Source organism: Rousettus aegyptiacus, unplaced genomic scaffold (assembly GCF_014176215.1).
Source record: "Rousettus aegyptiacus isolate mRouAeg1 unplaced genomic scaffold, mRouAeg1.p scaffold_m13_p_5, whole genome shotgun sequence".
NCBI classification, from domain to species: Eukaryota; Metazoa; Chordata; class Mammalia; order Chiroptera; family Pteropodidae; genus Rousettus; species Rousettus aegyptiacus.
The window spans coordinates 80,032,041-80,049,082 of record NW_023416308.1 but is presented as its reverse complement, the minus strand read 5'-3'; the positions used below and the strand labels follow the sequence as shown (position 1 = coordinate 80,049,082).

General features: G+C 44.1%; 1 protein-coding gene across 1 annotated transcript in view; it reads right to left on the bottom strand.

The window, feature by feature from the left end:
- DNHD1 (dynein heavy chain domain 1) overlaps positions 1-17,042 on the bottom strand; it is a 59,476-nt gene that overhangs the window by 27,702 nt on the left and 14,732 nt on the right. Inside the window, 11 exon segments of the mRNA XM_016133506.2 lie at positions 769-976; positions 1,507-1,598; positions 2,045-2,243; positions 2,345-2,472; positions 4,954-5,446; positions 5,891-6,048; positions 10,043-10,286; positions 10,377-10,642; positions 12,262-12,313; positions 12,447-12,584; positions 12,693-12,947. Of these exon segments, the coding sequence (XP_015988992.2) occupies positions 769-976; positions 1,507-1,598; positions 2,045-2,243; positions 2,345-2,472; positions 4,954-5,446; positions 5,891-6,048; positions 10,043-10,286; positions 10,377-10,642; positions 12,262-12,313; positions 12,447-12,584; positions 12,693-12,947 (2,233 nt within the window).

Below are 17,042 nucleotides of genomic sequence, written 5' to 3'. Positions count from 1 at the left end.
ATCATCTTTTATGATTTCCCGATGTAACTAACAGTGGGTTTCAACTATGTTGAAGACTTCTCCTCTACTGGCTATTCCCTAACTATACCATCTTGGGTGCCTGTACATCTGCTCTTCCCTCTCCCCGGCACACCCTTTTCCCCCTCCCTGGCACACACTTTTCCCCTCGCAAGTTTAGAAAATTCCTCCTCCTTCAAAAGTCAGCAAGAGGCCACTCCCTAGGGGAAGGGAAGAGTTCTCTGACTCTCCCTGGTTCTTTGAAGCTGTGCTCTTTCTGAGGTTCTACTGCCCTCTGTTAGGTGCTCCGTCATGTACTTATCTCTATTCTTTTGTCCCTCTCTCACTGGACTGGGAGCTCCTGAGGATAGCACTTCTGTCTGTAAATCTCAGTGTCTCCTGTGTTTGGCTCAGAGGAGACAGGTGAGTTTGATGAGGGAACAAAAAAGGAATGAGTGAGTGGGGCAAAAGATCAGCCAGCAGGGTATAATCTAAAGGACAAAACATTGAATGGTGGAGAGACATGACCATGAAGAATCCATTAGCACACCCAGAAAGGGAAGGACCATTGCTGAAGAGGCTAGGCATTGGGTGGGGACGCTCACAAAGATTAAGACTATTATATAGGAGCTCATTGGAAGACATTGTCTCAGAACACACTGGTGTCTCATGCTGTCCAGGAATGATGGGGACCTGGCTAGAGAAGCCAGATCCGGCAGGGTGTGTGAATGTGGTAGATGAATATGGCCCCTGGCAAGGGCCGGGTCTCACCTGAAAGGATGAAAGTGCCACTATCCTTGGCCACTACATCCCAGTGGGGGCTGCGGAGCATTTGCCTCTTGGAGCGCTCCAGGGCTTGGGGCTCGTAGGGCACATGCAGGATAAAGTTGAGCAGTCGCAGCTGGCGCACTTCCCAGGCCCGCTGCAGCTGCCGCAGGGTCTCTTGGGCATGAATTCGTTTATTTTCACACTGCCAGATCTGGAACAGCTGGGTCTCAGGAACCAGGCCTGGGTAATGGCTCAAGGGATAGCACTGGAGCTGGGACTCAGGGGCCAGGGCTCAGGGGAGAAGAGCTCTCAGAGATGGAGAGCAGCAGCATCAGGCTTCAAAGACAGGCAATCAGCAGCCTACTTTGACCTAGGGCTGCTGCCCCAAAACCCACTCTTACAAGGCTCCAGTTGAGCAGACAGTACCTCAATCAGCTGTGTTCTTTTGGGACAGAGTACATCTGCCATCCTGTGTGCCCAAAACTTTGGGGCTGCCACCCACTTCCTTCCCCCTGGGTAGTGGGGTGTGTGTGGGAGGGGGCATATGCTCAGTCACAGAGAATCTGAAACCACCCAGGTCCCCTTAAGCTCCTGACAGGCCAACAATCTCAACCCTCCTACCCATAAGCCAGTATCTACTACCCCTTTGTCTCAAGAGCTGCTGGGCCTTAACTGGCTCTGTTAGAGCTCAGCAAACATGTCTTGGATTTGGACCACTTCCCTACCTCCAGTGGGCCCCACCTGATTGAGTCGATCTGCAAACTCCAGGAGGGGACAAGAAAGCAGCTGGCCCAGTGTTAGGAGTTCGACGTTGAGACTGCCCAGCCCTAAGGCTGGAGGTAGAGAAGACAACAAACCAGAGTAATACTGGTATATGGCAGAGTCCTACCCATATCCCGGAGCCCAGACCTGAGACCCAGAGCCCATCCCGACCCAGAGCCCATCCCAGCCCAGCTCCCAGACAGCAGTTCTCAGAGCACAATTTAGAGCCAAGAGCTGTGAACCTAAGGTCCAGAGCACAGCACAGAGCCCAAAGTGGATTCCAGCCTGAGCCAGCCCAGGTCAGCAGGGAGGACCCACATGGTAGAGCATAGTGGAGGTGGAGTGTGTGTGTGTGTGTGTGTGTGTGTGTAAGGGGGCGGAGATTACAGTACTTGGGGAAAGGCAGGGAGCAACCCAGGAAGGGAAAGTGTTTCCAACAGAGAGGCAGGGTATTGAGCTGTTGCGTTGTGCTAACCCTTATGTCCTACCCTTCCCCTCTGACGGAACCCAAACACACCTCGCAGAAAGGCTTGGAAGTTGATGCTCTGCAGCTGGAGGCTCCCCAGCTTGGTAAGCAATGGCAGGTAGCTGCAAAACTCCTCCAGAATGTGCTTGCAGCACTCCAGAACTGGGCTATGCAGCCCCAGGGTGGCACTCAACTGGGCCGCCTCTGTCAGCCAGCCATCTGTCTTCTCCTGGGCCATAGCCAGGCTGAACTGTAGGGAGAAGGGCTCGCTGTGAGCTGGAGACCCTTCCCCCTACCTCCCACCCACAGATTCCATTCGCAGGCGGGAGCTCCAAGGAAAGGTGCCAGCACCTTGGCAAAAGCCATGCACTTCCATTCACTGATGTTTTCAGAGACGACTCGGTACAGGTGCCAGATACGCTGCTGCTGCACAATAGGACGAGTCCCACAGATTGGCAGAGGCACAGGACTCCCATCCCCTATGAGACAAGGCTGGCTGAGGACTGAACTATGTGTGGGGGTAGGGGGCATGATGAGGAATGGTCAGTCAAGAGCCCATAATGACAGAAGGGAGAGTCCTGAAAGTGCCAGGGTTCCAAAATTATTCAGGATAATAATGGAGATGAGGACAATCTGAGGGACAGTTATTCCAAGGATAGAATAGCTGAGGAAATGTGATAGGAATGAAAGGGAAGGGTTTTTTCCATGAATCGCCATCTCACTCACTCCACAGCAGACTCTTTACTTACTGTTGCTCAGGTACACCAGGCCTGATCCCTCCTGCTGAATTGCCGACAATTCATTCTGGAACACTCTTCCCTCAGAGAACCAAATTTAAGTCCTTGCTCAAATCTCATCTTCCTAATGAGGCCTATGCAGCCCACTCTTTTAAGAACATTCCTCACAGCCTTTCTTATTATTAGTGTGGATAATGAATTCCTGTTTTTCCAATAGTTTACTTTGTACTTTGGTGATCAAATTGTCCCGCATTTGGCAGTTGGTGTCATTTCTGTGTCCCTGTGACATGCTACCATCACTTTTTTAAAAAAACTTGACAGTTTCTTTCTGGCTTAAAAGGTATTCCAGACTCATTTTGTATCTACCCTGCCACAGTCTTGGGATCATCCATTGTCTGGGGATCCCTGGTTCCTTCTAGTTGGAATGGTATTAGAAACCAAGTTCTGGGCACAGTGTGGCTCTCTGCTCTTGGGGTATCTTTGCTTCCTGGCCTCTTCAGTAAACAGAGCTAGGAGATATATTCATACGTATGTGTGTATATATATATATATACACACACACATACACTTTTTTCATTTACACATAAGCATGGCTTCACATATAACATGTGTATATGTGTTTTAAAGTGCAATGGAAATTATAGAGTAGATACCACAGAAAATGGAAGCTTAGAAGACAAGCTCTCAATATTTCCCCAGAACTCAAAAAGAATAAAATGAGTAATGATGAAGAAGTTAAAAGAAATGGAGGAGATGTCCAGAAAATCCAATATACAAATAAAAATTCTGGAAGGAGACCAGAGCAAATATAAGAGCCATTAGCAAATAATCAATAAACAGTTTACATACAAAGGAAAAAAGTCACAGTGATATCAGATTCGTCCACACTTCTACATGTCAAAAGAGAACTATGCAGTTTCTAAGGCTGAAGAAAACATTTTGTGACTTCGGAATTCAATATTTAGCCAAGCTGTGATATGAGGACTTCAGAAGGTCATTCTCAGCATAGGAGCTTAGAAATTTTAACACCTCTAAGTCCCTTCTTGGAAAAGAAATACTCAAAGAACTATGACAGCCATCCAAGGAAAGAATGAAAATTAATAATAATAAAAAAAATGTGGCATTTAAAAAAATAGAAGTGGATAAACAAAACCAGGAATCCTTATATGTCAAAATAATTGTTAACATGGTTATAAAACAGCAAATGTCAAAAGTAATGAGTAAAAAATACATAATAAAAAAATAAAGAATAGTATTATAATCTGGACCTAAGATCCTAGATTATTTTAACAAAACTTGGGAGTTTGGTGAGGAGACAGGGATGGAAAAAGGAAGTAAAAGCAATGTTGGGGGTTTTTCTGGGCCTAGCACTGCAGGGCCTGAGTCCACTACTTTGCTTTTTCACAAATATCTCCAAACCTGGCAGGAAAGGTCAAGGTCTGTGATCTATGTCAGTTAGATTATGACTAGGGTCTCCCGATACTTAGTCAAAGAAAAAATCCCTGGTTTGAGGATGGTCCCAGAGTGTTCAACACCTCACATTTGGCCAAATGGCCCCGGGAATGGGGATGCCCATGGGCAGAGATGGTAATAGGTAATAGCTGGCAAAGAGGCAACTCGGAAGCAATGTGCCTTCCAAAGGATGTAAGTTAACAACAGAAGTGACTGCATCTGAGAAAAAACACTTGAGCCTACAAAGTTCTTCACATGCAGAAAGAAACCAGCTGCACCACTGTACAGAAAGGCGAAGACCAATAGTTCTGTCCTGGTCTCCTGTGGGCCAGTAAGGCCCCCAACAGCTGTCTCGCTACACCACATTGGCTGGAAGAAGTGGCTATGGAGCATCAAGACCTATGTTTATCTGGGGCCTGCTGCCTGGTACAGGCCTGGGTTGAACGGGGCTGCACAAAGGCTAGGTACTACAATGAGGACACTTTTATGTTCTCCTGCACAGGCATTTAGCCCTGTCACCTTAACACATTCTAACGAGACATTCATCTGTTTGCCTTCCCTCCCAGACTGTGAGCCCCCTGTCTCCCCACCCTAAGCACAGCACTTGACATATCCAATGTATGAAGATTTTGTCCTGCAATCTTCATTTATAAAAGAGACTAATGAAATTCCTGAGACTTGCTTAAGGTCACACCATGAGTCTTAACCCTTATCTCAGTTGGAGGGTCTATCACAGGGGCGGAGGGGGGTAGGGGCAGGGATCCTCAGTACCAGTGAAGGTGGCATAGGCATGGTGCAGTTCACTGAGGTGGCTGGCTATGTTCTGGAACTGACGCTCCAGGGAGATAAGCTGGCGCTCCATGCTCCTCTGCTCTTGTTCAGGGTCCATGAAAGGGCCAGACAAGGCCTTCTCGATCAGGCCTTCCAGCTCTATCAACGCTGCCGCCATCAGCTGCTGCAGCTTGGGCACAATGGTATGTCGCTTGCTGAGCAGGAATTCTGAGGCCTGGCTCCTCTCAAACTGAAATGCCTCCCACATATCCAGAAGCTATGGGGCAAGCAGAGGGCAGTCAGGTTGGTGCGGTTGTGGAGGAGGAGGGCTAGGAGGGATGAGAAACCCCCTGAATTGTCTTCTCACCGAGATGTCCAGAGCTTCATTCTCAGCACTAAAGAGGCTAAAGTAGTTGCGGATGAGTTCATGGAGTGACCGTATGTATTCCATTCGCTCCTCCAGTTTGGTGTACTGCTCATTGGCCTCGTTCAACTGCAGGGTCCACAGTATGAGATCAGCACCCCAACAACCCTACACCTTCTGGAGGTCCCAGACCCCAGCAGCTGCCTTTTAACCCACCATAGCTGGGGGGAAATCAGGGATCAGATCCCCATCTGACCAGGTTTCTCTGAAGACAGCACAATTCTTCCCCCACCAAATCATTACCCTGATGACAGGGCAACAGATGCCTCTCTGACTGTCACACAGAACAGAACCTTGTTTCTGAAGCAGGACTGTATGTATCTCTTTCATCACACAGGGGCCTCCCACGACCATGTGGAAACTGAGCCAGGCGAATAGGGCAGATCACTTATATGAACACAGCTTAAGAGCACTGAGCCCTTTTGGGAGCTCAGCTGAGACCTCAAATGATTGTGCTGGGCAGTCAAGCAGGATGGGCCCTGTGTAGGCTGGGAAGGAAGAAGGAGAGCCCACCTTTTGGGAGCACTGGGCAATGGTGTGAATATCTGAGTTAATGGCTTGGAAGACCTCCATGAAAACTGTGAGCTCTTTCATTAGCTGCTGACTGCGGCTCCAGCACTCATTTTGTACCTGTGCAAGAATGTCCTTCCTGATGCTCTCCAGCTTGGACTCTAAAGACAGGAGAGGGTTAGGTGTTATGGCATACACGAAAAAGAAGAGGTGCTAGGCGAGTGCTATGGATCCAGAGTACGAGCGGGAAGGGGAAGCCAGACTGTGAATTCATTCCATCACTCACTGGACACTTACTAGACCCCTGTGCAGTGTCCAGTCAGCTGCTATGCACTGGGGCCTAGGCTGGGTACCAGCAGCTAAGAGCGAGTGAGTGAGTGAGTGGGTGAGTGAGTGAGTGGGTGAGACAGAAAGGGTTTCCATCTTCACAAGCTCATGATATGGTGAGAGAGACAGCTATATAAACAGACCATCAAGAACCAGCATGATAAACGCTCTGCAAGTGCCCAGGAGCCTTCAACCTGGCATAGTGAAAGGAGAGGAGGCCCAAGGAGGCTGGGAAAGGCCTCAGAGGGGTGGACATTGGAGCTGAATGTGTTGTGTAGTTAATGCTCCAAGGGGCGAAGGTACATCAGTCACATAGATGAAACAGCATGCGCAAAAGCATGGGGATGACATGTTCATGAGCAGTAGAATGCCCTACCAGAGATGAAAACTTCCTGTCTGGGGAGTCTTACTGCTTCTGCTCTTCCTAGAAGAGTATATAATCTGCTGTTTGTTCTTGAGGATTAAAGGGGAAAAGCTGTCAGGTGGATATGGCGCTAGAAGATAATCTTGGAAGCTGCCTTTGGTGATCTGAACAACCTCGCTGTCTCTGAGGGCAGGAATAATATACCCATATGGGACTTCATCAAATCTAAGATACAACTGATGTAACAGGCATTGTTATTTTATATACCACTAAAAGAGAAAAAAGTGATGCCATCTAAACTCTGACATGCCATCAATCATAATACACCTCTCAAGTTCAGAGATGTTAAAATAATGCACAGAAGAACAAAATACAATATAGAAACATGGTGTGAAGTATACCATGAAATACAGTATAGAGTGCTTGCTACATGACACATACAATGTCAACCACTTTACCTGTATTAACCCATTTAATCTCCACAAAAACTCTTTGTGGTAGATACTATTCTTGTCCTGATTTTACAGATAAGAGAACTGAGGCTTGGAGAGGTTAAGTTACTTTATCAGCATCACACTGTGGCAGAGCTAGGATTCAAACTCAGGAAGCCTGGCTCTACTCTGTTACCTTTTATGTTTTGAGGGTGCATAGTAAATCAACTTATCCCCTATGAGCATCTAGTCCACTGGAAAGTGAGATAGTGAGTTCCAGGAGCAGATACTTGAGACGTAGTGGGTATAGCCTTTTTGGAGCTTAGAGGATTTAACCAAGAAGACTGGGCACCAAGAGTTGAGACTGAGAAAACCAAGAGAGAGGGAATCTATTGAGGGGCACTCAAGGTTGAACAGAACACAAGGATATGAACTTATCCTTTTTCAAACTATCCCTCTGGCCTATGACAGTAGCTAGGCCATTGCCATGACCCTGCTTTTGGACCAGCAGCATCAGGCAGGTGAAGGCAAGAGAGGAGTTCAATGGCGACACCATGTGGTATAAAGGAGAAATGGACTGATCAAATACAGGATTCCCAGGGTTGAAGTTGGAGATATATGGGAAAACAGATTTGAGAAATATTTAGGAGACGAAAGAATGGGAAGGATTTGGCAACAGGTTGAGTGTGGTTGAGTTAGGGAGAGGGAAGGATAAAGGATGAAGTCAAGTTTCTGATGAAGACAACTCACCAGAGTGGGTAGTTATAGTATTCATTGTTCAAGGGAGCCCAGGTAGAAGAGGTACCGAGTTGGAAGATAAGAAGATAAAATTAGATCAGCAAGAAGGATGACAGCAGACAGAAAGAGATAAGTTGAAATAAAAAAATAAAGCACCTACTGCATGCCATACTCAATGTTAAATAATATTTAATCCTCCTTGACATGACCCTGTGAGTGACTGCATTATTACGTCTGCTACAAATAAAGACACCGAAGCTCAGTGATCTGAGGTCACACAAACCAGTGAAAAACATATCCAGGATCCTGAACCCTGTGCTTTCCCTCCCCGTCTGCTCATTTTGAAGAGGCCTGTGAATCCCAGACTAAGGATCAAGAGGCCAACAAACTAGAAAAAACACAGGCTTTCCAAGCAATTGTGGGGCAAAGGCTGTGTCCCAAACAGGGTCAGAATGAAAGCAGGCCAAGTGCAGGCCCAGTTCCCTCCTTGCCAGCTTAAACCTCCTGTACATTTAAGACAGGGGTGGGGAAAGAGCGGGGGAGTTTTGTGGCCCATAGATACCTAACGAGGCATGTACTTCATCTGTTGAAGAACAAAGGCAGGGAGTGCAAGGCAGACAAGTACTTTCAAGCAAACTCTTTCAGGTCCCAGCCTCCAAGGCTTCCCACCTTCATAAAGAAAGCAGGCCTAGGAGCCATGGGTCTGTTAGTATCTTATCTCTTCAGGAAATGAACACTACTGGTTATCGCCATCCTTGGGGGTTAGGTGAGGAAACAGAACTACCTCCCTGATTCCTAGAACAAGTCACTGGCTTCCCAATCTACCCCACTATGAGCCTCTCTAAGGTCAGCTCTTAGGTGGGGGCACTTAGCTAATAAACAATAGCATGAGACATCCTTCCATGGGAAGGAAGAAAGAGATAAGGGGGACAAGACTAAATCTTAAACCAGATTTCTCAAAGACCTAGGGAGACCAACAACTAGGCCTTGGCCTAATGGGGCAAGTATAGGGAAGAGGAGGGAAACAGAAGGGTTAGGGAGGAAATAGCGGAGTAGGCTTGAGCTCCACTTTCCATGTGGAAGAGAATCCCTTGCTGGTGCCCTCATGCTAACATGAGCTAGTCATCGAGCAAAGTAGAAATCACAGTGTGATGTGCTGTGGAAGAAAGAATCAGATATTACATACCCAAGTCCCCCCACAGCTCCCAAATGGCAGAGGATAGAGACAATAGCAAAGACTTGATAGCAGAGAGTGGGCCCAGATGGGGTTCTTGTGTTGAGGGGCAAGGAACCCTAAACAGAGGCTATAGAAGTGGCCAGCCTAAGACAAAGACTAGATGAAGGAGTCAGTAAAAGCCCAAAGATCTGCAATGCCAGCAGGAACGGATGCAGGGCCAAGTCAGCAAAGGTAGACACTCTTGCTCCTACACACCCCAGTTACACTAGCTCAGTGCACAGCTGCAGCAGAAACAGCAATGTTAGGAGGGCAGAAACCAGGCAAGGAAGCATTACACCTCAGCAAGGGTCAACAGAAGCCAGCAAAGAAGAGACGCAGCCCAGCAGCCCTCTCTAAAGCCAGACGCCACCATGGGGAAGAAATGGGGGCAAGAACACTTGAGAATAAAAACAACCCAGAACTGTAGTATCAATTTTGAATTGACTGACTACCCCAAATAGATTGAATTTGACCAAAATGAAAAGTGTTTTCACTTTCAATTGGAATATATTATTTTTTCAACATCAGCAGAAGTTAGGACTACAGAGTAAGACAAAATCAGTTAAAGAGGGTAACTTTTTATATATATATATAAGATTTTATTTGAGGCAAACTGACAACATGCCAGGAAGCAAGATCTCAAATGCTCTCAAGAGGGTAACTGATGCTATGCAAATTATAGGTCAGTTTTGACTGCTACACATGGAGAGGAAACGCCCTTGATTCCTGAGAATCTCTGTAAAGAGACCAGCTCACTTAGCCTAAGGGCAGACTAAGGTTTTTCTCAGTCACATGGTTTGAATTACTTCTAGGCCATAACAACAGAAAGCATCACGTGAAAGGAGCATGATTCCAAAGGAGTATGGAGAATGATCAGAACCAAAACAAGTGGAGAGGAGGTTCTCTGTAATGGTCACAGTCGCAAGAGGAAGGGGTTGGGACCTGGGGCTGTGGGAAACTCTACAGGTCCAATGAGGGGCCTATACCTAATGTCCCTAGAGGACATTCCTGGCCCAAGGAAGGTCATGTGGATAAGGTAAGGAGGCAGAAGGAAAGGAGAGAGGGTTAGCAACACTCACCCATCTCTGCCTGTATATTATGGCAGTTCAGCAGCAGCAACTTGCCTTTTGTGACCAACTCAAGAGGTATACCGGAAACACGGGCCTGCCAAACATTCAGGCAGCTCACCAGCATCACATAGCTCTTGATAGGACAACCTCTCATAGACTCTAGCTTCTGAGGCCCCCAGGCTTGTAGAAACTCATAAATGACTGTCATCCAGTGATATTCCCTGCAGAATTCCTGCACCTCCCTTAGCATGTCCTAGGGGCAGACAAGGTGCTTAGAGCAGAGGTAGGTGGCTACGATGAAAATTGGTAGGTGTCATCCCATTCCTTAAGCCTCTGTGCTTACCTTCATTAGGGCCTGTTGTGTAGTCAGTGCCTGCTGGATTTGAGGGTTGTTGTTTAGGTCCTCTTGTAGCTGCTTGTAATTGGGGGGCAAGTACTGGCCCCGCAGCCGGTATCCACGGACCTCCAGGGCTTCAGTAATTGTGTGAGACTTCCAGGGCCACACCAATCCTATATTTGGGCCACAGAAGATTTGTACAGCATCGCTGGGCTGGCCCTGGGACTTGGACATCAGGGATTCCATGTTTGAGTCCTCCTCTTCATCTTCTTCTATTGGGACACATGTCATAATTGTCCATGAGTGCCCTCTAGGGCCCACATACAACCTCCTTCTCTAAAGTCTATACAGACACATTACTTAAACACACACACACACACACACACACACACACACACACACACACCCTCCCTGCTCATTTGTGAATTCACACATACATCTGTATTAGAAACACAGTACACCAGACTCACCTAGGGAATTTATGAGTGAGGGTTCAGGTTCAGAGAAGAGAATTTACTTTAGTATAAACAGGAAGGGAATTATTAGGGAATATTAAGTGGGTTGAGAAGACATGGAATAGCTGAAAAACAAAAATGCTCTAGCTGCAAGGGTGTCTGGGAAGCATGGACCTCCAGCCTCTCTGTAGAGCAGAGGAGGAGGTGAGAAAGGATGCTGAGCATGCCAGTCCTCAGTATCTGCCTTACGGATACCCTCAAACCTGGCCTCCCCTTTAACTTCTTAGGAACTCATTAACTGCCAATTTCAGTACTTGCGTTAAAACTTTGTAGAAAAAAAGGGAAAAGGCATCAAAATTTTCAGAAATTAGACCCTTACTACCAACACTTTAACACTAAAGTGTCCCCCTACATGCCCTGCACCCACCCCCACCCCTCTGCAAGGCTCCGTTCTCAGATCTCTTCTCTTATCTGTACTCACTTTCTAAGTGAGCTCATCCAAATTCATCTATTTATTCCCAACCTATCTCTAGCTCAAATCTCTCCCCGAATGCCAAGCCTGTTTAAACAACTGCCTACTCCACATCTCTGCTTGGATGTCTAATATGTCCCTCAAACTTAATAAGACCAAAAACGAGCTTTGATTTCTCCCTCCCAAAATTGCTTCTCCTGCAGTCTTCCAACTTCAGCAAATGGGGACTCCATTCTTTCAGTTATTCCAGTCAAAAATTAAAGTCATCTTCAACTATTCTCTCACACAACATACCCAGCTATCACAAAATCCCATTGGCTTACATTGAAAATACATCTAGAATCCAACCAATTCTTTACTACCTCTACTACTGCCTGGCCCCCTCTCCCTAGTTGGTCACCATCAAATCTCATTGCATTATTGCAATACCCTTCTACCTTGTCTCCCTGCTTCCACCCTCCCTGCTCCCCAACCTTGCCTCCTCTTTGCCCATGATTTTGCTTGAGAGTAAGATGCTTGGAACTGCTGCTTCCCTTGAAACTATGAGGCAGTAAACCTGAGGATGAAAAAACATTTTTGGATGTGGCCTCCTCTACTACACACACCCTTCTAAAAGGATCTGCCCTTACCTATGTGGCCTCCTCTACTACACACACCCTTCTAAAAGGATCTGCCCTTACCTATAGCTAAACCCAGGAAGGAGTTAGAAAAGGATATGAAGAGCTTGGTACTTGAAGACATTTTTAAGTTACTGAACCAATCTTGGAAGCACTTACCTTGCAACTTCTTGTTATATGAGATAATTATTTTTATTATTTAGGCCACATTTAGGTATATACAGTACTCAAGTTAGAGCTGCTCCATCCATGCCCCAGGTATGACTATGGCCATGCCATTAGCATGCTGCATATCCCTTCCCCTCTCCTTCCACCTGCCATACCCCCTGCTAGGTCTCCTTAAATACCTTCAAAATACAGGGAATCCCCAGGGGTCTTCAGGTCTGTAGATTGCATTACCTTCATGCCACGGAATGGAGAGAGGACAGAAATAGAAAACAATGAAGGTTCAGGCCAGGCTGAGAGCTTCTGATTACACAGAGGATAGAAAGTGGGAATTCCTATAGTCAACCCCCTAACCTATCCCGAATACCTTCAGAGGAGAGGCCTTGACAGAGTATAGGCCTCCAGTTAGAGTCTGGATTATGTTTTCAACACAGGGCTCATGAGATAAGTGGCCACAACTATCAAACACTAGCTGTGCTGAGAGAAAGGGTTTCTGCCTTGGGGCCTGTAAAGAAGAGTCAGAGGAGGTAACAGGGCTAGATGTCAGTATCCACCACCAGCCATCTGGCCCTTACCTGCCTGCCCACCCTGACACATGCCACCACCACCTCACTTGCAGGATGTTGGTCACAAAAGAGGTTATCTCCTCCTCTATGATAGACACAAGGTTCTGGCAAATCATGTAGTGCACCAGGCGGGCCAACTGTCCCAGCTTCAGCAGCCAGGCCTCTGCCTGCCTCAGCTTCTGCTCCAGATTCTGGAGCTGTACCCTCTGAAGGTATGTGGAGCCTTGGCCTGTCCTGATCCTCTTGCAGTTTTTTACTCGCTCCTGCAGGCCCTGTTGCATTTGATATGTATCCTCATGAACCTGTCAACATAGAAGAGTGGAAAACTCACTGGAGAAAGGGGGATGGAGAGCAAACTGGCCACCTATAGGTCTGTGTAAAACTCTCGGATCTTGGAGCCTGAAACCTAGAACCTAGTTACAGACACAGCGGGCTGCTTTTTAGTAGAGATTAGCTCCAGACATCTTTCAGTTACCAGAGAAGATGCGAAACGGAGGACATATATTGGGAGGCCACGATGTGCTCATTTGATAGGCCAGGCCTGTCTACTAAAAGCCCCCAGGGTGGAACGCAAATAGAAAATTCATACATATATAAACAGAGATTCACATGTCACAGATTAGACAAAGAAAGAGAAAGAATGGATAAGTAAAACTTAGCAATAATTCCAGGATGTGAACTCCAATCATTGAGCCCAGGTGAGGTGGCCTGCTGACTAGCATAATACTATACATATGATAGTGGAAACGGACTTTCTGTTGGAGTATGAGGGGTGTGGAATAAAAGCCTGCAAGCTTCTCTGTGGGTTCTTCTCATATTTGGGAGTGTCCTTAGCCTACAAAGGCTGCTGACAGTTGCCATCTCTCTGGGCCTGTCCTATTGAGGAACAGAGGAGAGACACCAGAAAGATATCCTTGATGAGGTGGATTTTTGGTCCTTGCTACTCTCCTGTCATTTTTGATGCTCAATAGAGCTTGTGATTAGAACTACTTGGTGTCTGTGAATTGTATTCTGCTAACTCTGAGCTCAAATCCCAGTCTTCTGATACCCAGACATAAGACAGTTGAGGCCCAAGTTAGGTGCTTCATACACAAACATGCCCTCAGATTTGGCAAGATGTCCTCTTCTGTGCTATAGAAATATTCTCAAACCTAGTGCTTCCCACTTTATAACCCTTAGTCCAATGTATTATCATTTTCTAGTTACTCGTATGACTTCTATGACACTGTAAATTCTTCGAGGAGGAGTTCTTTGTCACATCTTATTTTTCATTTCTCTATTGCTTAACACAGTGCTCGGCATGGGTAATTCCACAGTAAATATTTGTAAAAGGAATGTATCACCTCACATGAAAGAGCTTGTTGAGTGCCAATCAAAATAAAACCATATTAAAACAATAATAATTACTACAACAGAACATAATCAGTATGTTTTAAAACCTCACCACTAGGGGCAATATCTTCAAAGTTCTGAGGAAATTTTTTAAACCTGGTATTCTGTATCTAGCCACAGTATCACTGATGTTTGAGAATGAATAAAGATGTTTTAGATAAACAAAGACTCAAAAATTTTCCTTCCACAGATTCTCTCTGAAAGACAACAACAATAATATATTTCTGACAAAGGAAAAAAATACAAGAGGATAAAGTGGTCTACAAGAATCTCTGAGGCGCAAAGAAGTTTTTGAAACATATTTTTAATTCTAAATGGGTAGGCTGTAAAACAAGAATATTCGTAACAATCCAAAATTAAAATTCCAAGAAATATCTATATAAGCATAATAGGAAGGGTAGAAGGTAGAGATAGGAAGAGAGGAGAGAAAGGAAATTAAGATGCATGATAAAGTTCTTATTCTACTTGGGAAAAAGAAAAGGGTACAAATTCACACCTGGCATTCATTCAACAAATATTCGCTGAGTACCAGCTATGCGGTATGCCGCAGAGGTATATTAATGAATGAATTAGATAAAAATTCCTACTCTCTTGGGGGAGGGGGAATACAATAAACATAATAAATAAGTAATTTATATTGTATATAAAAATTTGATAAGTGCTATGAAAAAAACCACAGAGCAGGGAGAAGGAAGGATTGGGAATGCTGGTGATCATGGGGGTTTGAAATTTTAAACAGGGTGACCAGAGAGGGACTCTTTCAGAAAAAGATATGATAGAGACATAGACATAAAAATGTTAAGTTGAATGGCACACCTGTTGGACAGGTGTATAAACATCTTACTTATGCATTCGGCTGCAAGTAAGAGGAAACTAGAAAAATGCAGCTTAAGCAAGGAAAAGGTTTCTTTATTTAATGCAATCAAAAGTCCCTGGGGTGGCATATTGGCCCAATAATATCAATCAGAACAAAGCTCCTTCTGTTTTCCTCCTCCATTTTTAATATGACTTTCATCCTTATTATGGTGAGATGGATTCTCTATCACCAAAAAATTCATCCAAGGGTCAGGCAATAAGACAGGAGTAAAGGTCCGAAAAGACATTCAGATCTGCTTTGTTTAAAAGTTTTCCCAGTGACTTCCATTTATGTTTCATTGCCCAGAAGTGAATTACATGGCTTTCCCCAAGCTAGGAGTTTATGAAAAAAAAAAAAAAAAAAATGAAGATTCTAAAACTAAGATGAGTAGGCACTAAGTAGTTCCTAAGGCAACAATGAGAAGAATAAAAAGTATAACATCTAAATCAATAATAGCAACAAAAATGCAAGCAATCCAAGAAAGGACAAGAAACAGGAAGAAGAATCAAAGGAAAAAGAAAAATACCAAAACAAGATGGGAAAAATAAGTCCAAACCTATCGGTAATCATAATAAAAAAGATAAACTCACTACAAGACATAGACCCTCAGACTAAATGTTTCCCAACTATTTAGAAGAAATACACATAAAATAACGAAGCAAGGTTAAAAACAAAGGAATAAAAAAAGATAGATCAAGCAAATGCTTGATGTTCTTAACATCAAACGAGACAACTCTAGTAGAAAAGTAGTAACAAGAATGAAGACTTTTTATATCAATAAAGTCATCATAAAATATTGTTATGAACCATTATGCAAATAACAACATGATTTTGAAATACCTGTTGCAAATGAAAGAACATCAAGGAGAAAACAAATCTATAGTCATAGGAGAAGATTTTATACATGTATCTCTCAGAAAACTAAAAGATAAAATAGATAAGAAAAATCGTTGTAGCTGTAGAACATTTGGATAAAACAATGCATGAGCTTGGTTTAATATATATTTTCTCAGTTTGAAATAGAAAAGGTAATAAAATCTCTAGAAGATAACATAGAATATCTAAATGACTTTGGGGATTGGCAAAGATTTCTTAAACCAGGACTCAAAAGGCATGAACCAAAAAAGATCAATAAAATGAACTTCAAAAAAGTGAAGGACTTCTGTTCATCAAAAGATACCATTAACATAGTAAAAAGGTAAGTCACAGACTAGGAGAAAATATCTACAATACATAATTTTGATACAGGACTCATATCCAAAATATACAAAGAATTCCTACAAATTAATAGGAAAAAAGCAGATAACTCAGTTAAAAAAGAGCAAGAGAGTAAGATGCTTCACAGAAGAGGGTACCAAATGGTTAATAAACATGTGGAAAGATACTCAACATCACTGGTGATCACAGAAACATAAATTAAAATCTCAAGGAGAAACCACTGTATACCCACTGGTTTGGCTAAAATTAAAAACCCTGGAAATACCTAGTGTTGATGAGAGCACGGGATAACCTGAAGTCTCCTACATCACAGGTGGGACTATAAACTGGTACAACCACTCTAGAAAATTGTTTGGCACTGCATAACATACATAAACCTTATTCCAGCAATCAACAACTCCTAGAATATATGCCCCCAAACAAATGAGTTCTTTTGTCCACCAAAAGACATGTACAAGAATGTTCATAGCAGCATTATTCATAATAGTGAAAAATTAAGTCCATCCATAAGAGAATTAACAAATAAATTGTGGTACATTCATACAGGGAAACACTATATAGCATACAAAAGAGTGAACCACTGCTACCTAGAACATTATGGATGAACCTCACTAACATAACATTGAGTGAAAAGAAGCCAGGCAGAAAAGAGCACATGTTGTCTGATTCCATTTTTAGGCAATTCAAAACCAGACAAAATTAATCTATGGTGACAGAGTTGAGAGTAATGGTTACCTTTGCGGGGGTATTGACGAGAGGTACCAGGGAGCTTACCAAGGTGCTAGAAATGTTCTAGATTTTCATCTGAGTGGTGGTTACATGGATGTATATATGTAAACATTTCAACAAACTGTACACTTAAAGTTTACTGCATATAAATTATACCTTAATAAGAAAAAAAACTAATACTGATTATAAAAAAAAAAAAGTT